This window comes from Fukomys damarensis, unplaced genomic scaffold (genome assembly GCF_012274545.1).
Source record: "Fukomys damarensis isolate Sample0158 unplaced genomic scaffold, DMR_v1.0_HiC HiC_scaffold_8, whole genome shotgun sequence".
Classification (NCBI taxonomy): domain Eukaryota; kingdom Metazoa; phylum Chordata; class Mammalia; order Rodentia; family Bathyergidae; genus Fukomys; species Fukomys damarensis.
The window spans coordinates 32,138,381-32,162,921 of NW_022900920.1; the positions used below are offsets into that span (position 1 = coordinate 32,138,381).

The 24,541-nt window shown below is 47.3% G+C and overlaps 1 protein-coding gene across 9 annotated transcripts in view; it reads right to left on the reverse strand.

Moving 5' to 3' along the window:
- Positions 1-24,541, reverse strand: part of Gbf1 (golgi brefeldin A resistant guanine nucleotide exchange factor 1) — a 119,115-nt gene that overhangs the window by 7,317 nt on the left and 87,257 nt on the right. For 2 of the 9 annotated variants that reach the window (XM_010626416.2, XM_010626413.2), the window contains exons 5-31: positions 20,978-21,096; positions 19,841-19,949; positions 19,281-19,341; positions 17,508-17,562; positions 16,539-16,637; positions 13,507-13,654; positions 12,987-13,210; positions 12,282-12,450; positions 11,458-11,669; positions 11,044-11,142; positions 9,947-10,141; positions 9,552-9,741; positions 8,620-8,760; positions 8,058-8,146; positions 6,758-6,960; positions 6,274-6,397; positions 5,856-5,981; positions 5,507-5,589; positions 4,371-4,607; positions 3,995-4,088; positions 3,481-3,657; positions 3,153-3,217; positions 2,945-3,068; positions 2,719-2,790; positions 2,484-2,578; positions 2,094-2,247; positions 500-725 (exon numbers count right to left, since the gene is read on the reverse strand). In XM_010626416.2, coding sequence (XP_010624718.1) covers positions 500-725; positions 2,094-2,247; positions 2,484-2,578; positions 2,719-2,790; positions 2,945-3,068; positions 3,153-3,217; positions 3,481-3,657; positions 3,995-4,088; positions 4,371-4,607; positions 5,507-5,589; positions 5,856-5,981; positions 6,274-6,397; positions 6,758-6,960; positions 8,058-8,146; positions 8,620-8,760; positions 9,552-9,741; positions 9,947-10,141; positions 11,044-11,142; positions 11,458-11,669; positions 12,282-12,450; positions 12,987-13,210; positions 13,507-13,654; positions 16,539-16,637; positions 17,508-17,562; positions 19,281-19,341; positions 19,841-19,949; positions 20,978-21,096 — 3,690 coding nt within the window. The remainder of the gene's footprint in view (positions 1-499; positions 726-2,093; positions 2,248-2,483; positions 2,579-2,718; positions 2,791-2,944; positions 3,069-3,152; positions 3,218-3,480; positions 3,658-3,994; positions 4,089-4,370; positions 4,608-5,506; positions 5,590-5,855; positions 5,982-6,273; positions 6,398-6,757; positions 6,961-8,057; positions 8,147-8,619; positions 8,761-9,551; positions 9,742-9,946; positions 10,142-11,043; positions 11,143-11,457; positions 11,670-12,281; positions 12,451-12,986; positions 13,211-13,506; positions 13,655-16,538; positions 16,638-17,507; positions 17,563-19,280; positions 19,342-19,840; positions 19,950-20,977; positions 21,097-24,541) is intronic. The other 7 variants (XM_019207790.2, XM_010626419.2, XM_010626420.2 and 4 more) reach the window with 5 other exon arrangements.

A 24,541-nucleotide genomic window follows, 5' to 3' on the forward strand; every position in this document is an offset into this window, starting at 1 on the left:
GGCCCACTTACTTTCAGCCATGTCACCAGAGGGCTGAGGCCTGGACAGCTTTTCTCCTGACCAAATAGGACAGCAGGCTAATTTGGGCTCCTGATAGGATTTAGCAGCAGCTTTTTCAGGGAAAGGGTGGTGGCAAAACCATAGTTTCTTGGAAACAGGTCCTTAGGAAGCTTAGCTTCATAGCCTCTGCATTGCCTACTTGCCTTCATACTGTTTAACTTGTAGGTGTTGGCTAGTAGGCATTGGACTCTGGAAGCAGCAGGCAGAGGCCAGTCATGTTTACATGTCTAGCTATGTTGTTACTATTATTATTAATACTTTGGGATCGAACTCAGGACCTTGTGCTTGTGAGGCAGGCATGAAGCCACTGAGCTACATCCCCAGCCCAGTCATGTTTAATTTGCTGAGTACAATAAGCTGTGTTTTGTTTTCCCGTCCCAAGCACTGGAAGCAGACCTGTTTATCTGCTCTTCATTTACCTCCATGGGAAAGGGCTTACCAGAATCAGGTACGTCTGCCCTGACCGTGGCCTGCAGGGCGGCTGGAGGCTTCACGCCTGAGCCAATGCACTCCAGCAGAGTGAAAAGGGTGGCCCAGTCATTCCCCGAGTGGATGTTGGCTGCGTTGGTCTTCAGGAGTTCATGGAGCCCATACGCAACCTGGTGGCTAACTCTGGACAGCACGCTGGGCTTCATTAGCAGCAGGACGCGCAGGGAGAGCAGCACCTGGGGAGAGGGCACTCGGCTTCCTGTCTAGTCTTCCCCGGTCAGCCTCTCTAGGTCAGTATGAGGTTCAGGTCGACTGCATTTGTTTTTTTCCCCCTACTGTAGATTTCATTTACTCTAGCAGTATTTGTTGAAAAGGCTATCTTTCCTCCATTGAGTTATTTTTATATCTTGGTAAAAAAAAGATCAGTTGAACATATTTGTGTGAGTCTATTTCTAGCTTCTCTATTCTGTCCTACTGACCTATGGGTCTATTCCTTCACATCTACTACATAATCTCCACTACGACGGCTGTATAACAAGTCTTAGTATCAGTGAACCCTCTCATTTTGCTTGTCAAATTTTTTGGCTATTCTAAGACTTGTGCCTTATGCCTATAATCTCAACACTTGGGAGGCAGAGGCAGGAGGATTGCTGTGAGTTCAAGGCCAGCCTGAGCTACATAGTGCATTCAAGGCCAGGCTGAACTACATTGTAAGAAAGAACCTGTCTCAAACAAACAAACAAAATTGAGGAAAAGCTTTTCTGTGTCTATTAAACACCTTGCTGGGGGCCGGTGATTTAGCTCAGTGTCACTGCACTTGCCTTGCAAGTGCAAGGTCCTGAGATTGATCCCCACTACAGGGTCGGGGTGGGGGAAGAGGAACCTTGCTGGGAGTTTTTGTTTATGAGACAGGGTGTTGCTTTGTACTCTATGCTGGCCTTGTGGTGATCCTCCTGTCTCAGCCTCCCAAATGCTGGGATTATAGGCATGCACCACCTTGCCTGGGTCCTTGCTGGAATTTTTACAGGAGCTGCACGAAACAAAGAGATTGACTAGGGATAACTGACATCTTTACTATGTTGTCTTTTATCCATCAAAGCGGTACTGCTCTTCATCCATTCCAGATAGCGTCCTGCTATATAAGCTAGCTGGGCCTCAAACTAACAGTGTAGTCCAGGCTGACCTTGAATTTATGATTTTCCTGCCTCAGCCTCATGAGTGCTAAGATTACAGGCACGTGCCACCACACCCGGCTGTGTCACTTACTAGTTCCATGCTGGTTGTTTATTGCACTTGAGCCAGAGAGTGCAGAAGGGCCCTAAGCATAAGAAGTAAATCAGGTACAGGGCTGGGACTGCTACAAAGCAGACAGTGGCAGTCCTTAACCCACAAAACAGACTGACAGGAGCCTGCAGAGGTTTAATCTACTAGCTTCCTGCCTGCGGGCATTCCAGGTTCATGTGCAGGGCTATCTGTTAGACGGTGGTTGTGGGTTCATGTTAGGAGTGCTAAATGTACAGTCTGCCTGAGGCTGTATCTATACCTGACACTGTGGTCACAGTCCCTTGCATACCTGCCCACTCTCCCCGATGGACTCTGCTTACCTGGCCACTGATCTCTTCTCTCCGGAGCAGCCGAATGGCCAGACGCAGCAACCCTACCACTGCCCTCTCCACGAGGAAACAGAAATCTTGTGCTTGGACACAGAGGTGGTAGAGATGGTCTCGAACAGTCTGCCACACACAGCCCACACGGTCTCTGAGGAGAACAGGGAGATGAGGGATTTCACAGCTGAAGAGCCACTAAGCACAAGCCTCTTAGGCTTTTTACAGTTCCTTGATACACCCTAGGCAGATGGGTAGTGAGCAAGTTTTGCTCTCACACCTGGTTTCCTGTTTCTTCCCGGAGCCGCACTTGGCAAGATGGCTTCCATCCTTTGGCATAAGCCCAGGGGAGGGTGTACCTCAGAACTGCCCACACCTGCCTTCTCCTACCTGTTCTCCAACACAATCCTTAGTAGCATCTCCAGACAGAAAGCAGCATCTTCCTCGTCATATGTCTCTTCATCTGGTGTCACTGAGATCAGAGCCTGGGGGTGGAGGAGCAGCAGGAGCATAGGCACGGAGAAGCTAGCAGCTGGCTCTGCTCCAACAGAAACTGAGGCACACACCACTGCCCGTCACCCCTAGGACCCAGCCACACCTCCATCTCTCTTTCTCCACCCCTTACCTTCATGAGCTCCTGCAGGGACTCCAGCTGGAGGAATTTGCTCTCTGTGATCATCTTTTCTGGGTCACATTGCTAGAGGGGGTACAAGAGAGAGGGGCTCTGTGACAAGGGCTGCAGAGAAGGCAGGAAGACAGAGTCACCCTGATCTCAGCCCTGCATGATTCTATGTTTCAGTTCACAGGGTAGCATCTGTACAGCAGGGAGGGGCCTGTACATCCACAGTTACCTTGATACAGTCCAAGGCTGCTCTCCTGGCCTCTTGGTTCTCAGTGGATGGGCCCCGCATGCTAGACTGCTCAGGACCACTCAGGGTCAGCCAGCTCACGAAGCTTAGTACTGTCGACTCTCCTCTGTAGGAAAAGGGCCCATGTCCTGGTAACCCCCAGGTTCGGACCCTCCCTCCGCAAGGCTCTCCGCCTCTTGCCTGCCCTTACCGGTTTGACGGTGTCTCTTCTCGCTGGAGAGAAATCTTGCCACTGGGATCTACAAAATCTTCTACCTGGAAAAGCAGGTCAAGAACAAAGTTTCTTTCCATATGTTCTTTGCCTTTTTCAACCCTCACACAAAGTTCTCTGGATTTTTTCCTGTGGCCAGCACTACTGCACCCCTCCAAGAGTCAGGATGGCTTCTACTGGCCTTCCTTTACAGTTACTCCAAGACCTGTGGCATTATAGTTGAGGTTTCTGGTAAGGTCTGGCAGGCATCAGGCTCAGTGCTATTCTTAGTCAGGTCTACATACAGACAGCGTCTACCAAGAATTACCTCCACCATAGCCTTGGGCAGCAGCTGAGCTCGGAAGAGCTGTAGCATGGCCTCCATGATATTCTTCCAGCCCTCCCGCAGGATGTCACCATGACGATGGGCCAGGTGGAATACTGTTTTGGCCGCAATGTGGGCTTTAGGGTTGCTTCCAAATACACTGGGTAGGTTCTCAATAGACTGGAAAAGAGGATGAGAAGAAGCCAAGTAACTGGCTAAAACATATCTGCAAAGAAGACTCTTAGGCTGCTGTCTCTGGTTGCATGAGAGACTTCTGGCTTTGCTTCAATCCCCCGTAATACTGATGGGAAGGGCTAACCTGGTTAAGGTCTTCCTCACTACCTCATCTCCTCTCCCATCCCATTAAATGAGGTGACATTATTCTTATTCCAGAGTGTGTAAGACAAACATGGCCTAAACTGTGGGCATGGTGAAGGGAGTGGGTACAGACAAAGGCAGACCCATGGCTATGAGAGGTCTTCCTGGAAATCCACATATAGCTCCTGCTCCCACTTACCTCACTGCTGAGAGCTGTGAATTTGCACAGAGAGATGATGAGATTGTCAAATACATCGCTGAGGCCATAGTGGGCAGAGATCATGGCACACTTCCTGTAATGTCACCCCAACACAGAAACAAAGTCACTGGAAGGCCAGGCAGCCCTTCAAGTCCCTGAGGAGGCTTGTACTGGGCTCCTCCCCAGTCAGTCCCAGAAAGAGACCTTTCACTTCAGTCTGTTTGAGATCGAGCTTCCCAAGCTTCAGCCTCCCTCCACAAACTCAGTAGGAACCCCATTCTACGGAAAGTAAGAGCAGGAGTTGAAGAGGCACAGAAATAATCATGTTAGCTCAGAGAGGTGGGAGTAGGTCAAGACCAAGGCCAGAGTGGGCTACCTGAAGCCTGAGATGGCTTTCTGGATGATTGTCTCCTCAAGGCTTTTGTCAAAGACATAAGAGAGAGCAGCAATGGTGGGGCCCCAAGTCATAGTGAAGAGGTCAAGATCGTAGCTGCCAGGAGGCACATGTAGGAATACGCCTTCAGGGGTGGCACCTCGATGAAGCAGCACATTCCAGACGTAGTTCTCCCGAACCAAGCCTGTCTGCTCCTCAGGCATCACAATCTCCTCATTCCTGTCAGGAGGCAGGAAAGGAGCAGGTGCACTGCTGTGAATCTGACTGCTTCTACACCAGGACAGGGCCTTGCCCAGCCAGGCACCTGCCATCAGTATGAGGTCACTGCAGCTGCAACTCCAGGGTCTGTTCCCTACTCACCACTGACTGGGGCCAGGGAAAAAGAAAGGAAAAGCCCCATGATACAGGAAGTCCTGTCTTTAAGTCTTTCAGTTCTGTCACAAGAGCTCATATTCTCTTTGGGGGTCAGAGGATAAACAGATCCTCTCTACTTTTTCTGATCTACAGGGAAGAAGTAAGTATCTTATCTCTGACTTTGACCTTTGAATGAGTTTAAAGTGCTCATGCCCCGTGCCCATCTTGATTCTCTAGCAGCCAGAGAATGCATCTTTTAAGCTAGACAGAAAAACCTAGCTGTATTAGGTTCAGGAAAGGGGACCATTATATCCTACTGCAGAGAAGTTGTTTGGATGTGGGGGTACAGCTCAATGGTAGCATGTATGAGGCCCTGGGCTCACTCCCCACCACATTTATAATTAGGTAAAAAATAAGAGCGACATGAACCGGACATGGTGGCACACGCCTATAATCCCAGAAGGCTGAGGCAGGAGGATCACTGTGAGTTTGAGACCAGCCTGGGCTACATAGCGAGTTCCAGGTCAGTCTCAACTACGTAGTGAGGCCCTGTCTCAAAACACCCCCTCCTAAATAAATAAATAAACAGGAAGGAGAGACAGTTTGGACCCTGGCTTAGAGTACCGGAGACTCACGTTGTTTAGGCTTCTTCACTGAAGAAATGAGTGGGCAAAGTGGGCTCCCAGCTAAACCCAGGGCATGTTAATCACTGCGGTCTGTGCTTCTCTGGCAGACAGGCTGCACTGTCGTCCATATGTACTCACTTGATGGCATGGTACATGTCCTCCAGGATGTCTTGCTCAAAGTCTTTGCCTCCGTTCACACCTTTTAGGTTTTTACGAAACTCCTAGAGACAGGCCAGTAAGTTTTTTTCCCCTCTTGTGTTCATGCTGAAGCCTCTCCCAAAGAACTCTGGGTCTGGTCTGTGGTAAATAAGACTTGGGGCCCATAGATTAGAGAACTCACCTCCCCACCCCAGTTCCCCTTCTGTATTAGCCAGCCTTTCCTGGTTCTTTACGACAGAACCCTGTCTACCATACTGACTGACCAGAAAGCCTGGTGCCTCCAAAGCTGTGCTGGGTCTTCTCTGCCTTGCCTGGGACCCACACTTACCTCCAGGGTCATGGGTACATTCTGTTTGCGAACATTGTGGTTATGCTGGTCGGTGTTAAGCATAATGACAGCATAGGCCAGGGCAAAGCAGGCATCACTATCAGCAAATGGGGAGCCATTACAATTCTGAAAAAGCAAAGACCCCACCCTTGTCAATGCCCTTCACTGGCCAGTTAAACCCTCTCTACCTAGCCTTTGGTCAGGTCAGTGCTGGGACAGAGGGAGGTACCACCCAGAGAGTGGCCAACCTCTTGCTAACTCCTTCACAGAAGCTGTTAGTCTCTTCATAGAAAGTACACTGATGTTGCTGTCAGCCTTCTTAGGAGACAGTGGCTGTCTTTTTTCAGTTGGGGGCTGCAGAAACCTTCAAGCTGACTGACCAGGAGTCTGGAGTTCAGCGTCTAAAAATTCCACTCACCCTCCAGTGCTCCGTGAATGCCTCCAGTAACCTATGGATGACTGGTGCTTCCCCAGGCAAACGGAAGGCTTCCAGGTAGAGGCGGAGAGCTTCATCAAGCCGAAGACCCTGAAAGCTGAAGGTGCTAGAGGGAAAAAAAGCATAATAAAAAAAGAAGCTGCACACATGGAGTGACATAGGTTGGGCTGTCAGTCGCAGTATCTCCTGACCATCCTTAACACAGTCCCTAATCCTAGCACTGCTCACAGGGTTTTCATATCTGACAGCTAAGGCAGGATGTGTGACCTGGTTATCAACAGGAACTGAATGAGACTGCTTTGAGGAAAGGAGCCCCTGTCCCCTCCAACTGACTATTGCTTATGTTCCACATTTCTTTCTTCCGTTTGTAGAGCTGGGGATCAAATCCAGGGCCTTGTGCATGCTAGGCAAGTGCTCTACCACCAAGCTACACTCCCAGCCCTCATATTTCTTATAGTTTTCTCACCTCACAAAACTTTCCAATAGGTCAATGTTTTTGCGGTCACTCACAAACTCTCCAATCATTTTCTTATCCAGCCGAGGGTTCTCTCGGAGCCATTGGGCTACCTCTGTGTTATCCATTGGGATGGTGAGGAGACCTTTCTCCTGTAGAAACTGGATCCCTTTCTTTGGTTTCTGGTTGAACTGTTCTGTGCCAGTAATTAGTAGCTAGAGGAGAGAGACTAGAGGTGTCAGAAGCTACTCTGCCCTAAGTCAGACAAAAACTGGCTGTACACCATCACAGCCCACAGCTGGCCGCCGAATGGGCTCCTAAGACATGGTTTTCTTTTCTTTTTTTGAGGCAGGGTCCTGCTATATAGTTCAGGGTGTCCTTGAACTCACTATGTAGTCCAGGCTGGCCTCAAACTCAAGGCGATCCTCTGGCCTCAGCCTCCCGAGTGCTGAGATTACAGCTAGGATGACTCTGCAACTAATCCTGGGTCAATCTAGTCCTAGCTCTCCTCTAGCTCTGTGTTACCAGAAGTGATCGAGAAGCTCCTTGCCAGTCCTTTGCTGAGGGCACAAGATGCATGGGACAGCTCCTTTTCTCTAAATTAGGGATGAGGTAAAAAGTAGAAGAGCCTAGAGGGTTCCTTTCAGGTTTCTATTCCTCTGTGACATCTGTTGAAAGCTAGCATCCTATTTTTAGCTTGGCTTGGATTTTCCTTCATTCATTGGTTGTGCAGCTCTAAAGGCTCTAGGTTTGAAGGACAAGATGAACTAACTGTGATAATCATTCTGCTCCTTGTGTGTTCTGTCATAGCTTTGCAATCAAGAGCACATACAAGCCGAAGTCACTTAGGCTGGCAATGAGAGGAGAAAAGGATTAAATAGCAAGTTTTTTTGTGTTAAGAAAACTAAAAGCACAAGCAGTTATTTGAACTTTACTAAAGCACCAGAATGAATGTCAGTTCCCTTTTATTGTCAATCATCACACCAGAGCTGGAGATGAACAGTAACTTTGGTGACTCACATGACATCAGCTCCCAGGGCTCCTATCACCATCACCGGCTGTCTGCTGGAACAGCATTTGCCCAGAGGCAAACAATCGTACTGCTCAGCTACGTGGCTTATGAGTAAGGGAAGGTCCTCACAGGGGCCTAGGAGTTGCTGAAGGCCTGGTGAGCCCAAAGCCCAGCCATAGAAAACTGTACACTGAGGTGCTAGAATCTCCTCATCCTCATTCTCTGGGACAGAAGCCCTACAAGGGACACCAAGCAGATAGGGCAGAGGCTGAACTCTGGGAAATATATGTATGTATATACCTTTTTTTTGTTTTTAATTTCAATTAGTTCCAGTGGATCTGGCAGGAGACAGGAAAATCGAGGTGGCTTCCGGGTAAACTTTTTGTCAGCTAGGAATGGGAGGAAGAGAGGGAAAACCACATGAGACCTCTTTTATCAGGATAATGTCTTTTTCTGTTGTTGTTTTTTTTGAGACAAGGTCTTCCTATATAGTTCAGGCTGGTCTTAACTCACTACGTAGCTCAGGTACTCATGGAAATCCTCCTGCCTCAGCTTCTCAAATGCTGGCATGACAGGTATGTGCCACCACACCTGGCATACGAGGACAATGTCTTTTGGAAGATCACTGATATGCTCCCCAGTGAAAAGAAAGAACCTCAGAAATTTTCTTGTCCTCACCAGTCTCTTATGCCCCGTAAGTCCTACCTTCTGGGCCTCCAAGTATTTTATTTCCTTCTGGGTTTGAAGGCATGACAAGCTAACGAGGCTCACTAGGAGACTGCCCTAGGCCACTCTGCTCCCCTCCTCTACCCCCCAGCCCCATGCGTGCCTTTGCTTAGTGGGGTGGAAACCCAGTACCCACCCCAAGAGTTACCAGCTTCTTCCAGATCACCACATCCTGGCTTCCCATGTTCTGCTGGCAGCCACCCTCCACCAGGCAGATGAAGGCCTGGGACTTCTGATGCCAGCCCTGTGGCTTTCCCATCACTGCCTGCTCTCTCATCTGGAAGAGAAAAAGATATAGGTAGGAAGGCAAGCAGAGCTGCAGGACAGGTTGAGTCCCAAGCCAAAAGATCTATGTGTTCCCACACAGGGCACAAACCCTAAGAGGACAAGTAAGTAGTCAGTCTTGGGTCAGGCAAAGACTAGATTCTATAATTTAACAAAGAATTTACCCGGTCACTTTCCCTGACCTTCTGCAACTTCAGTCTCAAGGGGAAGACAGAGCAGATAAATTAGAGTGCCAGCAGATATTGTGTGTGGGAAATAGCAGAGCCTGGTGCTTTCAGGGGCAGAAGTCCTACATCCTCTTTTCTCTTGCTATGAAGAAATAATTCTTTTTTCTTTTTTTGGTATCAGGGATTGAACTCGGGACCTTGTGCTTGAGAGGCAGGCAGCAGAACCACTGAGTTAAATCCCTGGCCCCAAGAAATAATAATTCCATAAAAATATGAAAGTAGCGGGGAGGAGAAAGGGAGCAGTTGATGAATCTTACTAACTTCCCTGCTTGGCCTGTGATTCAAACTCTGGAGACACAGAATTGAGAGCACCCCAGGGGAAGTGACTGAAGGACAGGAGAAACCACTCTGTGACAAGAGAAGGGATGAGCACAGAACTCTAGATCACCAAAGAAAGAAATACAGTTTAATTCTTAATTTTGCAGGGAAGAGAGGGCAGAAGGGAAGGGAAAGGAGAAGGTGAGGGAGAGAAGGGGAGAGGAAGATGAAGAGAGGGAGAGAAAGTAGGTGGAGGAGGCAGTGGCAGAGGAGAGAAGAAGAAGAGAAATACTCTTACCATTGCTAGCTTCTCGAGTACCCTCTACTGCCTCATAGCCAGGCCTAGCTGTCTCTTTCTTCTCCTGCTGGGTGAGGTTGTTGAGGACTTTGGCTTGGCAGTGGGCCTCAGTGCTGTCAATCACTGTCAGTAGGGCATCAAGAGATAGCAGGTGTGTTGTATAGAGCTGACCTGACACAGGGAAGGCATTCTGGAAAGCAAACAGATCCATTGGACTTGGGGTTAGAATACTTTATACTTTGTTCTTCCCCAAACCTTTCTGCTGTCTTTGGGGAATGCCTTTCTCCCCGTTTCCCATCTCTGAAGTGTTGTCCTCCTTGTGCATAGTATAATTACTACCACAAAGGTGTCCTCAACGCAGTCTTTTCACCGCAGGCCAGAATGGTGCTCAGCACCTTGGACAGCAGTTTGGTGAGTTCCTCAAAGAGGTTGGAACAGTAGTAGTCACAATCATAGTTGATGTAGAGCTCAGTCACAAAGCTGGGTATTCGCCACAGCTGCACAATGGCCTCCAGTGCCATCTCCTTCATCTCATAAGGCATCTTGGGGTTTTCCACAGTGATGATCTCCATGAGTTTTTTTATGTACATCTGGCAATAACCCAGAAAATTCCATTTGAGTGAGGAAAGGATTTAGAAAAAGAAGATTAGAAGGAAGAACATTAAACAGGAAGCAGAAGCCGGGTCAGTAGGTATGCATTAAGACACCTAAAAGGGGGTTGAGTGAGGAAAGGATTTAGAAAAAGAAGATTAGAAGGAAGAACATTAAACAGGAAGCAGAAGCCGGGTCAGTAGGTATGCATTAAGACACCTAAAAGGGGGCAGGGATTTAGCTCAGTGGTTCTGCCGCCTGCCTCACAAATGCAAGGTCCTGAGTTCAATCCCTGGCACCAAAACAACAACAACAACAAAAACAAAAAACAAATAGACACCTAAAGGTATTTCACTCCTAAATACATCCCCCTCTTTGGTCTCCATGGGGTGGGGGATAGGCCTGATTCTCTTCTTTATGCCTAATCCCAAAGATGGTGCTTACTGCCTTGTTTGTGTTTTCTAGTAATCCTGACTTTATCCTATTTTGAGTTCCATTTTGCAATTTAGTGGCAGTGCTGGTTCAACTTGCAAGAGGGCAAAAAGAGCTGTTCCCATTTATCAAGAGCTTGCCTGCCAGTCCTCACACTTGGGTTCTCCCATTTCATAGTCACCCAGTTTTCTCGGGTTTCTGAGTTATTCCACTACAGAAGCCAGCCAGTAGACCAATGTAGACTAAAATCACCCTCCTAAAGGAAGGCACCCCTCTCCCCGCCCCTACAGCATCACAGAGCTGGCCCTATTGAAAATGCTACAAAACTTCATTTGGTTGTTTGGGGAGGGTGTTGGTACCAGGGATTGAACTCGGAACTTTGTGTTTGCAAGGCAGGTGGCGGAACCACTGAGCTAAATCTCCAGCCCTCATTTGGTTTTTCTTTTCACTCCAAGGTCAAGAAACTTACCTCTAATTGGAACTTGAGGTGCTCCCTCATACTCTCAAACAGTAGGAAGCATACTCTTAGGGAAGCAGCATAGAGGTTCAGCCGTTCTACGCTGAGTAGCTGGAGATCAGAGGAGAATAGGCCATGAGATTCCTGGAGCTGACTTTTGGCTCAGCCAACATAGATACAGGACAGCAAACTGGGTGAAGTTGCCCCTGAGGTCCTGTGGAATTTTGTGTCCAGCCATTTCTACATTTCTCTCAACTAGGAGAGTCTTTGCAAAGCTACCAGAACTCTTTTACTATGACTGTTGGCCAACTGGGGAGAGGTACTTTACTGGGACCCATACTCTGCACAACCAGGCAAATTTTGTGCTCCTCTGACCTTTGGGAGACCCTAAAATACAGCCAGGGGCGCTTATCAATCTGGTCTTACCTGGAATAAGTGGCGGCACATCTCGTCCTTGATAAGGCCCAAGAGGGTCTGGCACTGGGCTACAGGGGCTGACTCAAGGGCCACTGTCAACAAATGCAGTCCCATGTGGATCATGACCTCTGAGTTGTGGCGGTCGTGTGGATTAGTGAGGGAGATAAGGAAGCGAAAGAGCTCACGGATGCAGGGAAGACCATAGGGAACCAAAGCTGTGCCTGGGAAGGTGATGAGGACAGTCAAACTGCTAAGAAACAACTGGCCCTGCTGGCTTGGCCTAGCCTGCCCTGCATTATCCAAAGCAATTTCAAATAAGCTATTCTCTTCAAGAAAAAGGATTTTCCATACCCTTAGGGAGATAAAAGGATAAGCCTTTCTTATCAAGGGAATCAGAATCAAGGATCTTTCCTTTCTGTCCAAAGCCCTAAGCTTTCTATTCTCCCTCACTTCATACTATCTCCCAAACTACCTCTGTATAAATTCAAAAAATTTTTTTCAAGTTAATCTTTATTTTTATCATCATCATCATCATCATCATCATCATCATCATCATCATCATCACTGTTCTGGTACTGGGGATCAAACTCAGGACCTTGCACTTGTGAGGCAGGTGGCAGCACCACCGAGCTAAATCCCCAGCCCACTTCCTCTGTATAAACTAGGGAAGAGCTCCATCTGTGCCACAGTTCTATCTATGGCTAGCGTCTACTTGCTTCCTAGAAAACGTGTAGAACCAGGACTGGCAAGTAGCAGTCATTTGGTCTAAGATGATCTAGGCTCAGGGAGCTTAGAGGCAGATAAATGGGCAGGGCCCACCAGATAGTACTTACCTTCCTGCTGGGAAGACTGTGTAAAGCGCACACCTCGGGGATTGACATAATCCATATCATGAACGGAGGCCGAGTCAGAGTGGTCAGCAGGGGATGCACACTCCTCTAGTACTTCAGGAATGGATTCTCCTGATGGTGTTTGGGCCTTTTCCATGGGGGTCCCCTCCTGCTATGACCAGTAGCAAGCAGATACAGGAAGAGGGACGAGGTAAGAGCAACTTGGAACTTACAGCACACTCTTGAAGTCCTTGTCCTTCAAGCTGTCTTTGCAGGACTAGAGATGTAGGGCCAGCTTGGTGGTTTATGACTCACTGCAAGAGAGCTCAGGGCACGAGTGTGATGAACGACGGGAGAAAACATCTGCTTCTGTCACTGACCTATGGTGATTAGAACCCTAGGTATGCTTTAGAAGCTCTCACAGGCTTAGAGTTTAGATCATGACCTCCCAGAAAAGCCATGGTTGGCTTTCCCCTTTTGCTAGGAACTGCCTGTATATATAACTTGATATATCCCATGAGCTCCCTCTCATACTGAGTCAGGCTATATAGGTCTTCTGGTCAGCACAACTAATTTAGAGAAACAGGGAAGAATTAATTCCCTACCTGTATCTTCATTTGAGCCAAAGCATGGATACAAGATTCAAAGCATCAAGCCACTTTCCACATTGGAAGATTAGGGAGGGGCCTCTAGAAGTCAAAGCCATACCTGGGGGTCAGGCTGCTCTGGAACTTCCGGCTCACTGCCGCCAGGCTCTGAAGCTGTGTGGTACACTAGAGAGCCAGGTGGTTCCAAGTCAGTGAGGTCTTCCTTGGATGTCGTCTGGGAGGAGAAATCCAGGCCACTGTCTGTGGAGGGACTGATTACTGCTGAGGCAGGTTCTGAACTTCCCGATGAGATGGGTGTGGGTGCATCCATGAAGGGCATGCCACCTGCCAAGAAGGAGGAGAGAGACTATGGGCAAAACATGCCATCCATGGCACCACGGGCTGGTTCCCAGACTGCACGCTCTTCTCTGCATACTTTTCTCTAGAGAAGTCAGAGTTCCTCTGAAAGGAGAACACCCTTAAGTTACTGCAGGGTTGCTGAATGGTCAGTCTGACTGACTGGAGTTTCCCTTTTGGCTCTAAGCAAAAAGACAAAGCCACTTGGGTGGTTGGTTTTCCACATCAAAATCCCTGAGAAAGGAGCTTTTTTTCTACCTGTTCTAGTAGCCCAGGACACTCACCAGTGAGGTTAGAGGATAAGGAGGTCCCATTGGAGGTGGGCAGCTCTGAACTTGGTGTGACTTTGGTCATATGACGTGGAGGCCGGGGAGATCTCTTCTGTTTCTTCCACTTGGACGAGTCACTCATGCCTCCAGCTCTCATTTTCAGCTGGAAATATCATACCTCATTAACATTCTCTTCAAATTAAGATTCCATCCCTAGAAATCTCTCTTCAGTCTTTCTGGTCCCTAGGAAACCACTTCCAGACCATCAGATTGCATTCATACTCCTCTAGCCTGGTTTTCATACTTGCCGCTTTTCAGGGTGGTATGGCACTCTCTGTATGGAAAGTGACATACTGTTTCTGGGATGGCCGCTGATGAGAAGCTTTACCCTGGCTCCCTGAGTCCTGGGTATTCCGTGAGACAGAAAATCCTGATTCTTGTACATGATGCATGACCCTCTTTGAAGAAAGGGTAAAGCCAGGCAATCTTGTGCCCAGGGCCTCAGATCTACAGGTCCACTGATTCTTAGGCTTTCCTACAACTACTCTGCAAAGCAGCCCTCTGCTTCTTGTTCTTATCAAACCCTGAGAGCATACTCCATGGTGGCGAACCTATGGCACATGTGCCACAGCAGGCTATTTATACACTTGAAAGCTCTAAAAGGTTTGCTATCACTGGACTACTTCATGTCCAGACCCATAGCTTTCTTATTGCTGTGTGGACTGGGTCTAGACAATAAATACATCCCTTTCTGTCTGAAATTTCTTTTTTGATACCGGGGATTGAATTCAGGACCTTAAGCCTGCCAAGCAGGCATGGTACCACTGAGCTACATCCCAGCCCTATGGAATTTCTGCATCAAACTGTTGAAAGACTTAATTCCTTAGAGTCGGAAAGGAGTGGCATCTCAGTTTATCTGTGATGTTAAGGGTTACAAGGTCATGTCACACTGCTGTTCTGCTCTCTGCTGCTCCCAGTTTTGGTATTCTACCGGGATCTCTTGTCCTCCTCATTGCCAGTCTTTCCAGATGGAAAAAAAATTTTTTTTGGACACAGGGTCTTGCTATGTAGTTCAGGCAGGCCTTGAATTCACTAGGTAGCCCAGGCTGGCCTCAAATTGCAGCAATCCTCCTGCCTCAACCTTCCAAGTGCTAGGATTACAGGCATGTGCCACCATGCCCAGCTTCTAGATGGAATTTTTTAAAAATGAGTTTAATTCCTCTTGATATTCGGGGATAGGCTCCCTTCCTCAAGATTCCCTAAACTCTCAAAGCCTGGGGAAACTTTAATCCCTTACTTGGAAACCATATAATTCTTCCTTCCCTGCCCACAATTCCTTCCAATAAAGAAGAGAGGCCTCAAAGCAGACTCTTTTCCCCAGCTCTTCATAATGCAGTAAGAGCCTCACAGTAGATTCACATTTCTTGGACCCATATCTCCAAAAGGCCTGTAGTCATGTGCCTAGGACTTTCAAATATTCTGAGCACTGTAGCTAAACAGGAATCAGAAGGATGCTCTCTCCAGGAGACACTGGAGCTCCGCCAGATCAAGTTCATGGTAAAAAACATCCAGGGAAGGCTGGGCATGGTAGCTCATGCCTGTAATCCCAGCACTCAGGAGGCTGATGTAGGAGAATTACCATGAGTTCAAAGCCAGCCTGAACTACATAGTGAGACCCTGTTTCAAGGGTCTCAAAAAACAAAACAAAACAAAACATGTGGGAGAAGTGAGCCAAACATACAGAAGGGCAAGAAGTCCTAGTGATTAGTGAGGGAAAATAAGGACTTCCAGTCATTCCTGGCAATCGTCTCCAAGCTCCAAAAGGTACTAAGAATTGAACCCACCTTTATGGGATAGCTTCTCTCCAGGAAACTGCCCCACGTCAGCCTGAATTTCACAGAGAACGACAGTCACTGACTGACATTCCTTCTGAACTAGGATGGGTCTTTCTTAGTTCCCTCTCTATCCTCTGCAATGCTAGCTCCAACCTGGTCATTTCAATGAAATGTTCTTGGCCTTCTGGCTGGTTAGGGGATGAGAAGCTGCCAGTTCTCACAGATGCTGCAGCTTTTGTAAAGTATAATTATGTTCCCTGTCCTAAGATCCTAAAATGCAGGGTAGGCAGGTGTTGATGGAACCCTATGTCACCTATCTACACAACTCTGTATTTCAAAGGACAACAAAACTTTACAAAAAAAGAGCAGGTTCCATGTTAATTATCATGGCAACATGCTGAGTAGCCGATGAAGAGAGCTGCAACTTGAGACTATCTAAGCATACAAAGGAAACTTGAGAAATGCATTCAAAGAGGACACAGGCCTTTGAATGTTTAGCTAGGGACACGGACAGGGACACAGACACACACAGTCTTCAATGACCCTGAGGTCCACAATCACCTCTCATGTAAACACCCTTCTGATAGCCGAGATATTTCCTCCTCCCTTTTCTCTTCTTCCTGAGGCATGGAGATGGGGCTTAGGGTCATCTTTAACTTGGACTCCTCTCCTAGTCTTCCCTGCATCTTGGTTTTTACAGGACAAGTGCATCTTTGCAAATATCAAAGTATTCCCAATGCCCTGGACTGTCTCAGGACCTCTTCCTTTCTCAGTCTAGAGCTCTAAATCTCAGAACGATCCCTTCAATGGTACCAAGAAAAAAAAAAGCCCCCATTAGATTGACTACCTTTTCCTTTCAATCCCAGTTCAGATATCCAGGTTGACTTGAGACAGGGAAAGGGTAGAAGAGGAAAAGGGTCTCTGTACAGTTTCCCAGAAATGGTAGATCCCAGATTTCCCACAAGACAACATCAGGACTGAGGGCCCCACTGTGATATCCGGGTTTCCCTCCTGCCTCCAGACAAGGAGAGGCCTAGGAGAATTCCAATGCTGCGCGCAGCTACAAAGCACATGCAAAGCCAAGCCGCTGTTACCAGGAAGGGGTAAGTTGTGCTCTACATAATGGAAATAAGTAGGACCTAGGTGTTATGCATAAAACATTAACATTTAAAGAAATAAAAAGGAGGAAAGGAAAGGGAGAGGGAGAGAGACCTTGAGGTTCTTAAAGAGCAGTACCCTCTCTAACTGGTTCAGGGCTTTGGTCTGCTCCTCACTATTTAGTTCCAGTTTGTTGAGGAGACATGGAGAAATCTGTGAAAGACAGGCAAATGCATGATGTAAACAGAATGAAATAAACTCAGACACATGCCAACAGGGCACAGGGCAGGAATGGGGATGAATGGCAGGGGACAGGGAAGGTCAGGTATGTGCCCCAAACAGCCAAGGTTCATCTCCATGAGAAGAACCTCTTAGGGCTGCAATCAGAATCTTTAGAAAGCCAGAATTTAGTTTAATAAAGAAGCAGGCTGTGCTTCTGACCATCACTGTTTTCCTAGTAATTTGAAAACCCTTTGCAGTCTGGGTTGATTTATGTCTCTTTTTGAAACAGAATTTCACTATGTAGTTCAGGCTGGCCTTGAACTCGTGGTGATTCTCCTGCCTCAGCCTCCTGGGAATTTGTGTCTTTGGGAGAAATTAGAGTAAGTTCAAGCCCAGTCTAATCCAGTATTAGGATAGGATTTGGGGCATAGGCTTGATAGGATTCCTACCTGCTGATAACACTGAGTCCCAAGGGTATAGCTGGACTTTCATCTTTGTCAGTATACATTTTAAATCTAGGCTGACGGGCCTCACTCAGGTTCCATGAAGGACTGGCTCACCAGTTTATGTGGTGGGTTAACAAAGGAGGCAGAAAAGAAAGGTTGGGAAGGAGAGTAGCTGGCAAAGAATAAATTTCTCCCTAAAGGAGTAACAGCTATTTCTAGATTCTGAGCAGAATCATCAGTGGCACAAACCCATGGCACATGTGCTGCAGTGAGCAGGCTGTCTGCATCACTAAAGTCTCTGAAAGGTTTGCCATCACTGGTCTAGGCATAGGGACATCTCTGCTAAGCAAGGGCATCCCATGGTGCTGACAGGAGATCAACGCTTCAACAAGGGACAGGGATCCTCAGATCCTACCTTCTTCATGCTGGTCCCCATACAGTTCTTGGGTTCTTCTTTAAACTGAGGTAACCTATAAAACAGAGAGTCCCATGAATTGTCACTGGGGATAATGACAACTGTCCTCCACCCCAGCCACAGCCAAAGGTACTTTAGACCACAGCATCCCTGTCTCTTGGGAAAAGCTAGTTATTCTCAAGAAGCAGATAATTTCATTTGTGCATGCACAGATATGTTTATGGTACTTGGGACTGAACTCAGGCAGTACTGAGATCCATCCTCAGTCCGAGAAAGGGTCTCACTAGGTTTCCCAGGCTGGCCTGAACTTGTGATCTTTCTGCTTCAGCCTCCAATGTAGCAGGAATTACCAGTGTGTGTTGCCATGCCTGCCCTAATTTCACCCATTTCAGAGCTTCATCAAAGAGCCCCTGGAAGTGAGGGAAGTGTGACATGGACCAAAAAGGCAGTCACTAAGGCAAGGTTACCAAGTGCTCCTGCAAGGTAGAGGTTCTTTCATCCTCGGCAAGTATGGCAGAAAACCAAGATGGGGAGAGGGCACCCTATCAAACCCTGAGACTGAGCATAAGACAGAAAGTAAGAAACAGGCTGGAGGGCCGGGGATGTAGCTCAGTGGTGCTGTATGTCCTGAGCTGGATCCCTGGTACCCTCCCCCCAAAAAGCAGGGTAGAGTTTCAAAACAAGGAAATTTGAGCTTAAGGAGTAAGACAGTCTTTGCAGCAGGTTCAAGGCCCAACTAGTCTGTTGATAATAAGGATTATTATCTATAATAAAGAAAGGAAAAAATGGAAACAAAGTCTTTGTAAATAGGGGAGGGTGGAGGGGGCGAAGGGAGGGCAGGGGTATGGGGGAAAAATGAGAACCAAGATCTGTCATGCAAAGGTACAAGATCCCAATGATAAATGGAACTGCATTGTATACTTAAAAAGTACCAGCCGGGCGTGGTGTTGCACACCTGCAATCCCAGCACTCGGGAGGCTGAGGCAGGAGGATCGCTGTGAGTTTGAGACCAGCCTAGGCTACACAGTGAGTTCAGGTCAGTCTCAACTACATAGTGAGACCCTGTCTCAAAAAAAAAAAAGGTACCAATAAACTCAATAAAAAAGGATTATTATCTATAGACCTAAAAGCAAAAAATCAAAGCCAGGGGGACTGATCACTTCAGTAATCACTTCAGTTCTTCTCAAAGTGAGTTTACTGAAAGGAGGTGCAGGAAATAGTAAGTAGGTCAGAAACCGTAGGCTGATGGCCATACCCAGGGAAAGTAACCATTTTGGTTTCCCTGGGACTGAGGAGTTTGTCAGGATGCAGAACTTGAAGAGCTGCAATCAAGATGGTCCTGGGTAAACCAAGATGAGGGACAGCAGATCTGCTCTCAACAACTGCTGGGCACTCTAGCCTTGGCCTTTGCCCACAGAAATCAGGCTGTGCTCTGGGGACTCAGCACACTGTTCTAGGATCCCCTAAGTATGGCTTCCACTCTGGGTTCCCTTTTCCAGATGCTATCTGTACAGAAACAGACACAAGTTGGGAAGTAGAACAAGATGTGTCAGCCTACATGAAATAACCCTCTGCCTCCCCCCAGGCCAAGCCAGCTCCTTCCTCCTCCTCCCTTGCTCAGTAACCCTGGGCCCAGAGAACTGCCCCTATCCATAATCCCAGTAGCCTCTGATGTGGCCATGGGGTTGGCCAGGTCCCTGAAGTGGCTATGTGGAAGCAGGCAGACTCAAGAGGCCTGGGGAGCCAGGCTGAAGCAAACAGCAGCAGGTTTACCTTGTGAAGAGCAGCTGCACCATGTCTACGAGAGTGTGCTCTGCGGATTTTCTCAATAACTCTGCACAGGCAAAAACAAATAACACAGGTGTCATAACTTGCTGTGCTATTATCAGGAGGCTTCTCAGAGCAGACTCCCCTCCAAACCTTGTTTACCAAGGATTATGCCAAACTTATTAAAACCAGCTCCAGCTCAGCCTGGCAGCCATAACTTTACTGGCCCACTAGGTGCCACTACTGAGTCAGGGAAAAAATGGGGTGCTATGGATGTGCGCTGAGGTTGCTGGCTGGTGTCAATCCCAGAAACCCCAGGGAGAGGGAGTTGTGCTGGGCCTGAGTCCATCTGGGCTGTCCCCACCCCTGCCCTGGTGTGATGGGTTGAGGTCTCTATTCCAGCACCACAACAGCCTAACAGATAGTCTTCTAGATTTCAAAGGCTTCACAAGTAGGCAATGGAGAACTTCTGAGTCTTCCACCTGGCTGAGGCTGAGATGCATCTCCTGTCCATACTCAGATACTGGCCCCGGGAATAGTAGAGGAGCCAGTACTCAAGCACCTACCACTGAGCCTCATTTCAAAGCAGATCCGGAAGCAAGATTGCATAATCTCACACACAGATTCATTGGTCAGGTGGGCACCCACTGAGGTCAGCAACAGAGTCCGGAGAACCTAAGCAGGAAGAAAGAAGAGACACTGGTCACGGAGGCAGGCGAGGTGAAAAGACGTTTACCTGTGGGGACAGAAGCTACCTAGTGTTCTCTCGGTCTCCCAGGGAGGTACTCAAAGTTGGTGGAGTTTTTTTTTTTTTTTTTTTTTTTTTGGTACTGGGGATAGAACTTGGGACCTTATGTTTTTGATGCAAGCAACAGAACCACTGAGCTAAATCCCTAGCTCTTCTAAAACCATGTGGGGTGTGTGTGTGTGTGTGTGTGTGTGTGTGTGTGTAGTTTTTTGAGATAGGATCTCACTGTGTAGCTCGGGTGGCCTTGAACTCACAATGATCCTCCTGCCTCAGCCTCCTGAGTGCTGAGATTATAGGCATGTGGCATCACACTGAGTTAGCCCTTTTTTAAAAATTAAAAATATTTTTTCAGCACTAGGATTGAATCCAGAGCCTCGTGCATGCTAGACAGGCACCCACCATTGAGTTACACTGTTACAGTTCCAGGCAAGAGGTGAGCTGTTTGTTTTGTGGTACTGGGGATCCAACACAGGACCCTAAGCTTTTGAGGCAGGCGCGGTGCCACAGAGCTAAATCCCTGGCCAGTAGAGGCAAGTTTTTAAAAAGAGTTTAGCAAGGATGCTGACCTCACTTCAACCTGCTAAGGGGCCTTCCAGGAGCTTGACTTGGGAACTGTTTCTTCACTCTGCATGACCCTGACTTAGCTGAGAACTCATTCTAGCCCTAGCCCACAAGCCCAGTGAACAGCACAGACATAGTCTGTGAGAGGTACATGTGTACTAAGGGCTTCTGGTATTTGATATGAATTCATTTAAAGCTTTTCATTATTTTCCTTAGGAGAAGCTTTTACTTTGGGTATGTGAGATGCTTGTTTGGCAGCAAAATCAGTCCCTAAACTCCAGGGGAGTCAAAACATAGCTTTCTTCTGTGGCAAACTCATGCAAGTAGCAGGATAAGCGGAGTGGGTGGAACAAGCCTCTGGCCATTAGCCTAATCGTTCTCCCTTCTCACTTACCTGAAGGATTTTCATCAGGACAACTTCATCACTAGCAGGATCTGTGCCCACAAAGCGGGCATGGGTGACAGCATCTGCCATGTTCTCCATGCCCTCTGCTGTGCCCTCATGAGTGGGATCTGCTCCAGCAAAAAAGGACAGATTAGATGTGAAAGAAAGAAAAGGAGGACAGCCTGACTATGGATTGCTTTGACAGACTTTGGCTTTCTTCTCTCAAATTTCATAACTTTTTTTCCCTTGCTTTGTTTGTTTTTTGAGATAGGGTCTCTCTAAGTAGTTCAAGCAGGTCTTGAACTCACTATGTAGCCCAGGGTAGCCTCAACTTGTGGTGATCCTGCTGTCTCAGCCTCCCAAGTGCTGAGACTATAGGCCTGTGACACCATGCCCACTTTCCCCTTCATCTTTTATTGATGGGGGGCAGTGCCTGAGACAATATCTTTCTCTGCAATTCAGGCTGATCTTGAACTCAATGTGTAGTCCAGGATGGCCTTGACCTCCTGCCTCAATCCTCCTGTCTCAGCCTCCCAAGTGCTGGGATTACAGCTCTTTCATCTTTAATATAGCTCTTTCTCTGGTCACTTTTGGAGTTGTGGGTTAAGCACAGTTGCCATAAGGGAGGGAAATGGACAGTCATTGCCACCAATACTTCTGTCTGGAGTGAACACCTCTGGCTTCATTCGTTATGACACTGAGTAGGTATCTTGTTGCTGACTTAATTAACATGGTACTAAGAGAGAAGAAGAGACAAGAGGACTGGAAGTTTGCTAGTTGGGGAGAAGAGAGGGAGGATTTCCCCTCTGAATAAGAGAGGAGAAGCTAGAGGTTCGACAGCAAGCACTAGGCTGGAAGCAAACACAGTGCGGCCAGGACCGGGGACTCTGCTCCCATTTGCATGTTAAACAGCCACACGGAGCAGGGCTCCACTAGGGGTTATAGGGTCTGCAGAACTGCTTGGACAGCTGGCTGCCATAAACGACCTTTTCCACTTCTGTCCAGTCCTGAAGGAAGCATATACCTGCAGTGAGAGAGAAAGCTGCTCTGGAAGTGGCATGATGTAGTGTGGGAGTACTTCCTACCTAGTTTTTTTCTTCCATATCAGGGCTCGAACTCAGGACCTTGTGCTTGTGAGGTAGGCGTGGCCACTGAGCTATATCCCCGGCCCCTCCTAGTTTGAAGTAGTAGGAGTCAGAAGACATCCTTGCCATTTTCCCTTTCTTGTTACCTGATGTGAGTGGAGTTCCTGAGCCTAAAGCTCAGGGGATGGCTAAGAAACCTGAGCATTCCTCTTGCAACAATGAGCCAGAAAACTTTCATTAAATGTGAGTGGTTTTTCTTTGTTTTCTTCTGTCTCATCCATCTTTCTTAGTAGCCTCTGACACCTCCATAAATACTTTTAATCTGGGTGTTATGGCTGATTTCTGTAATCCCAGCACTATGGGAGGCCAAGTTCAAGCCTAGCCTGGGTGACTCAGGGAGAAGCTATCTCAAAATAAAAGAAGGGTTGGGGATGTAATTCAGAGTGAAGGCCTTGAATATTCAATTTCCAATGACAGACACAGACACACACAAATGTACACACACATGCAACAAAACACAAAAAACAAAAACCCTCTTTTGTTCTACTTAGAGTTTTCCTTTGGAGCACCAAGAGTGGCTACTTTAGAAGTCATATGGGGAAAGCCAGTTTCATGCTACGCAGTATTAGGGCCGAGGATGTAGCTCAGTGGCACTGTGTCTGCCTGGCAAGCACAAGGTCTTGAGTTCGATTCCCAATATCAAAACCAAAAAATAAACAGTATAACAGGGTGAGTGAGCCAGCTCCTCCTTCTATCACCCTAACTCTTCATGCTTCTCCCAAGCAGCACAGAAAATCCTATACTCTCAGGCCCTTGCAAACCTTTCCTTACAACACTGACCACCCTGTATTCATACAGGAAAAACCATGTCCTTCTCAGTGTTATGTGGCCCTCAGAGCTCAGGGGACAGCAGTCTTGCTCCCATCTCACAGGGCTCCTGGGGTCCATTTCTTTTCCTCTTCCAGTAATCTCTTGTTAAGGTGGATTAAACTGTACCACTTTCTATATTCTCAGTCCTTGAGCTTAAAGTAGCAAAGTTCATTTTTTTTTTTTTTTTAAGGAAAACACTGGTACATCTTCGATATACATGGTAACATTCATTGTAGGGAATTTGTACCTGTGCATGATAAATCTTGCTTCTTTTTTCCCATACCTCTCTTTGACCCTTCTTCCCCTTATCTACAAAACTTTTGTTTCCATTTTTTCTTTCTATTGTTTCTTTTTTTTTCTTGCCCCTTCTTTCCATTCCCCCTTCTCCCTCCTTTGTTGCCCTTCTCATTTGAGCAAAGTTCATTTTCTAAAAAAAAGGTAACAGAGGGGCCAGGGATTTAGCTCAGTGGTTCCACTGCCTGCTTCACAAGTGCAAGGTCCAGAGTTTGATCTCTGGTACCAAAAAAAAAAAAAAAAAAAAAGGAAAAAGGGGATACCATAAAAAAAACACGGGTCAGTGAGCTAGGCAATCAGTGACACAAATCCTGTTCTGGCAGCTGTGTGGGGCCAAACTAAAGGCAAGTCCTTGAAGTAGGACCTAAAAAATCCCAGAAACCTTGGGTCACAAGGACTGAGAGGTGAGGGGCAGAAGAGGTACCCTCCTTCTAGGAGGGCACCCTAAACAAAGCATTGTTTAGTTTGTACTCACTTAGTGGACCTGGTCTTCCTAAGACCCCTTCCTCTGAATGTCCCTCCTTTCTGGCTACTCTAGAGCTAGCTTCAGGGAGATTTCCAACTTCATCTGCTTCCTGTTCCTTTTCTTAGGCCCATACAATCACCACCTCCAGCATTCTCCTTTCCCACCACAGGAACGTCAGTGACCAATTGGTCTGGCATCTCCAGTGAGTAGACTGTATGCCACAGGCAGGAAGGGGAGAGAACACCACAAAGAGATCAGACAGAAAGGGATGGAAGGGCAGCTGCTGGGGGGCTGTGAAGAGACATGAACTGTAGGTGGTGCTCAGGGCAAGGCAGAAAGTGTCTGGGCCTGATTTTGTTCAAGAAAACATGAAACTGGGACTAGGGTGCCAGTAGAGGCTGATACACATATTCAGAATCTGGTGGGCACCCAGGACTTCTGCTCTTGATCCTGAATGCTTCAGCTAAGCAAATCTAACTTTCTAGAAAAGATAAAAGATATCCTTATCTTGAACTGAAGGCCATTGCTTTCCTGGCTAGCTATAGCTTGATCCTCATTTTTCCTTGTCGCCCTACTTAGAAACAAAGACAGCTGCCTGCCTGTTTTTTATGTTCCTCAACCTTGCACGTGGGTTGGTAATAGGGAAAAAGGAATTTAGGCTTCTGAGTGACAAGACCAACTTAAAAGAGAAAGAAAAGAAAAGGCACCACAGACATTCAGAAATCAACTAAAGCATGGGTAAAATACTTAAGCCTAGACTGAGAGCAAAGATTTGTAATGCCACAATAGACAAAGGGTTAACAGCCTTACTATACAAAAAACCTTTATAGGTTGATAAGAAAAATAATAAAAGAGGTA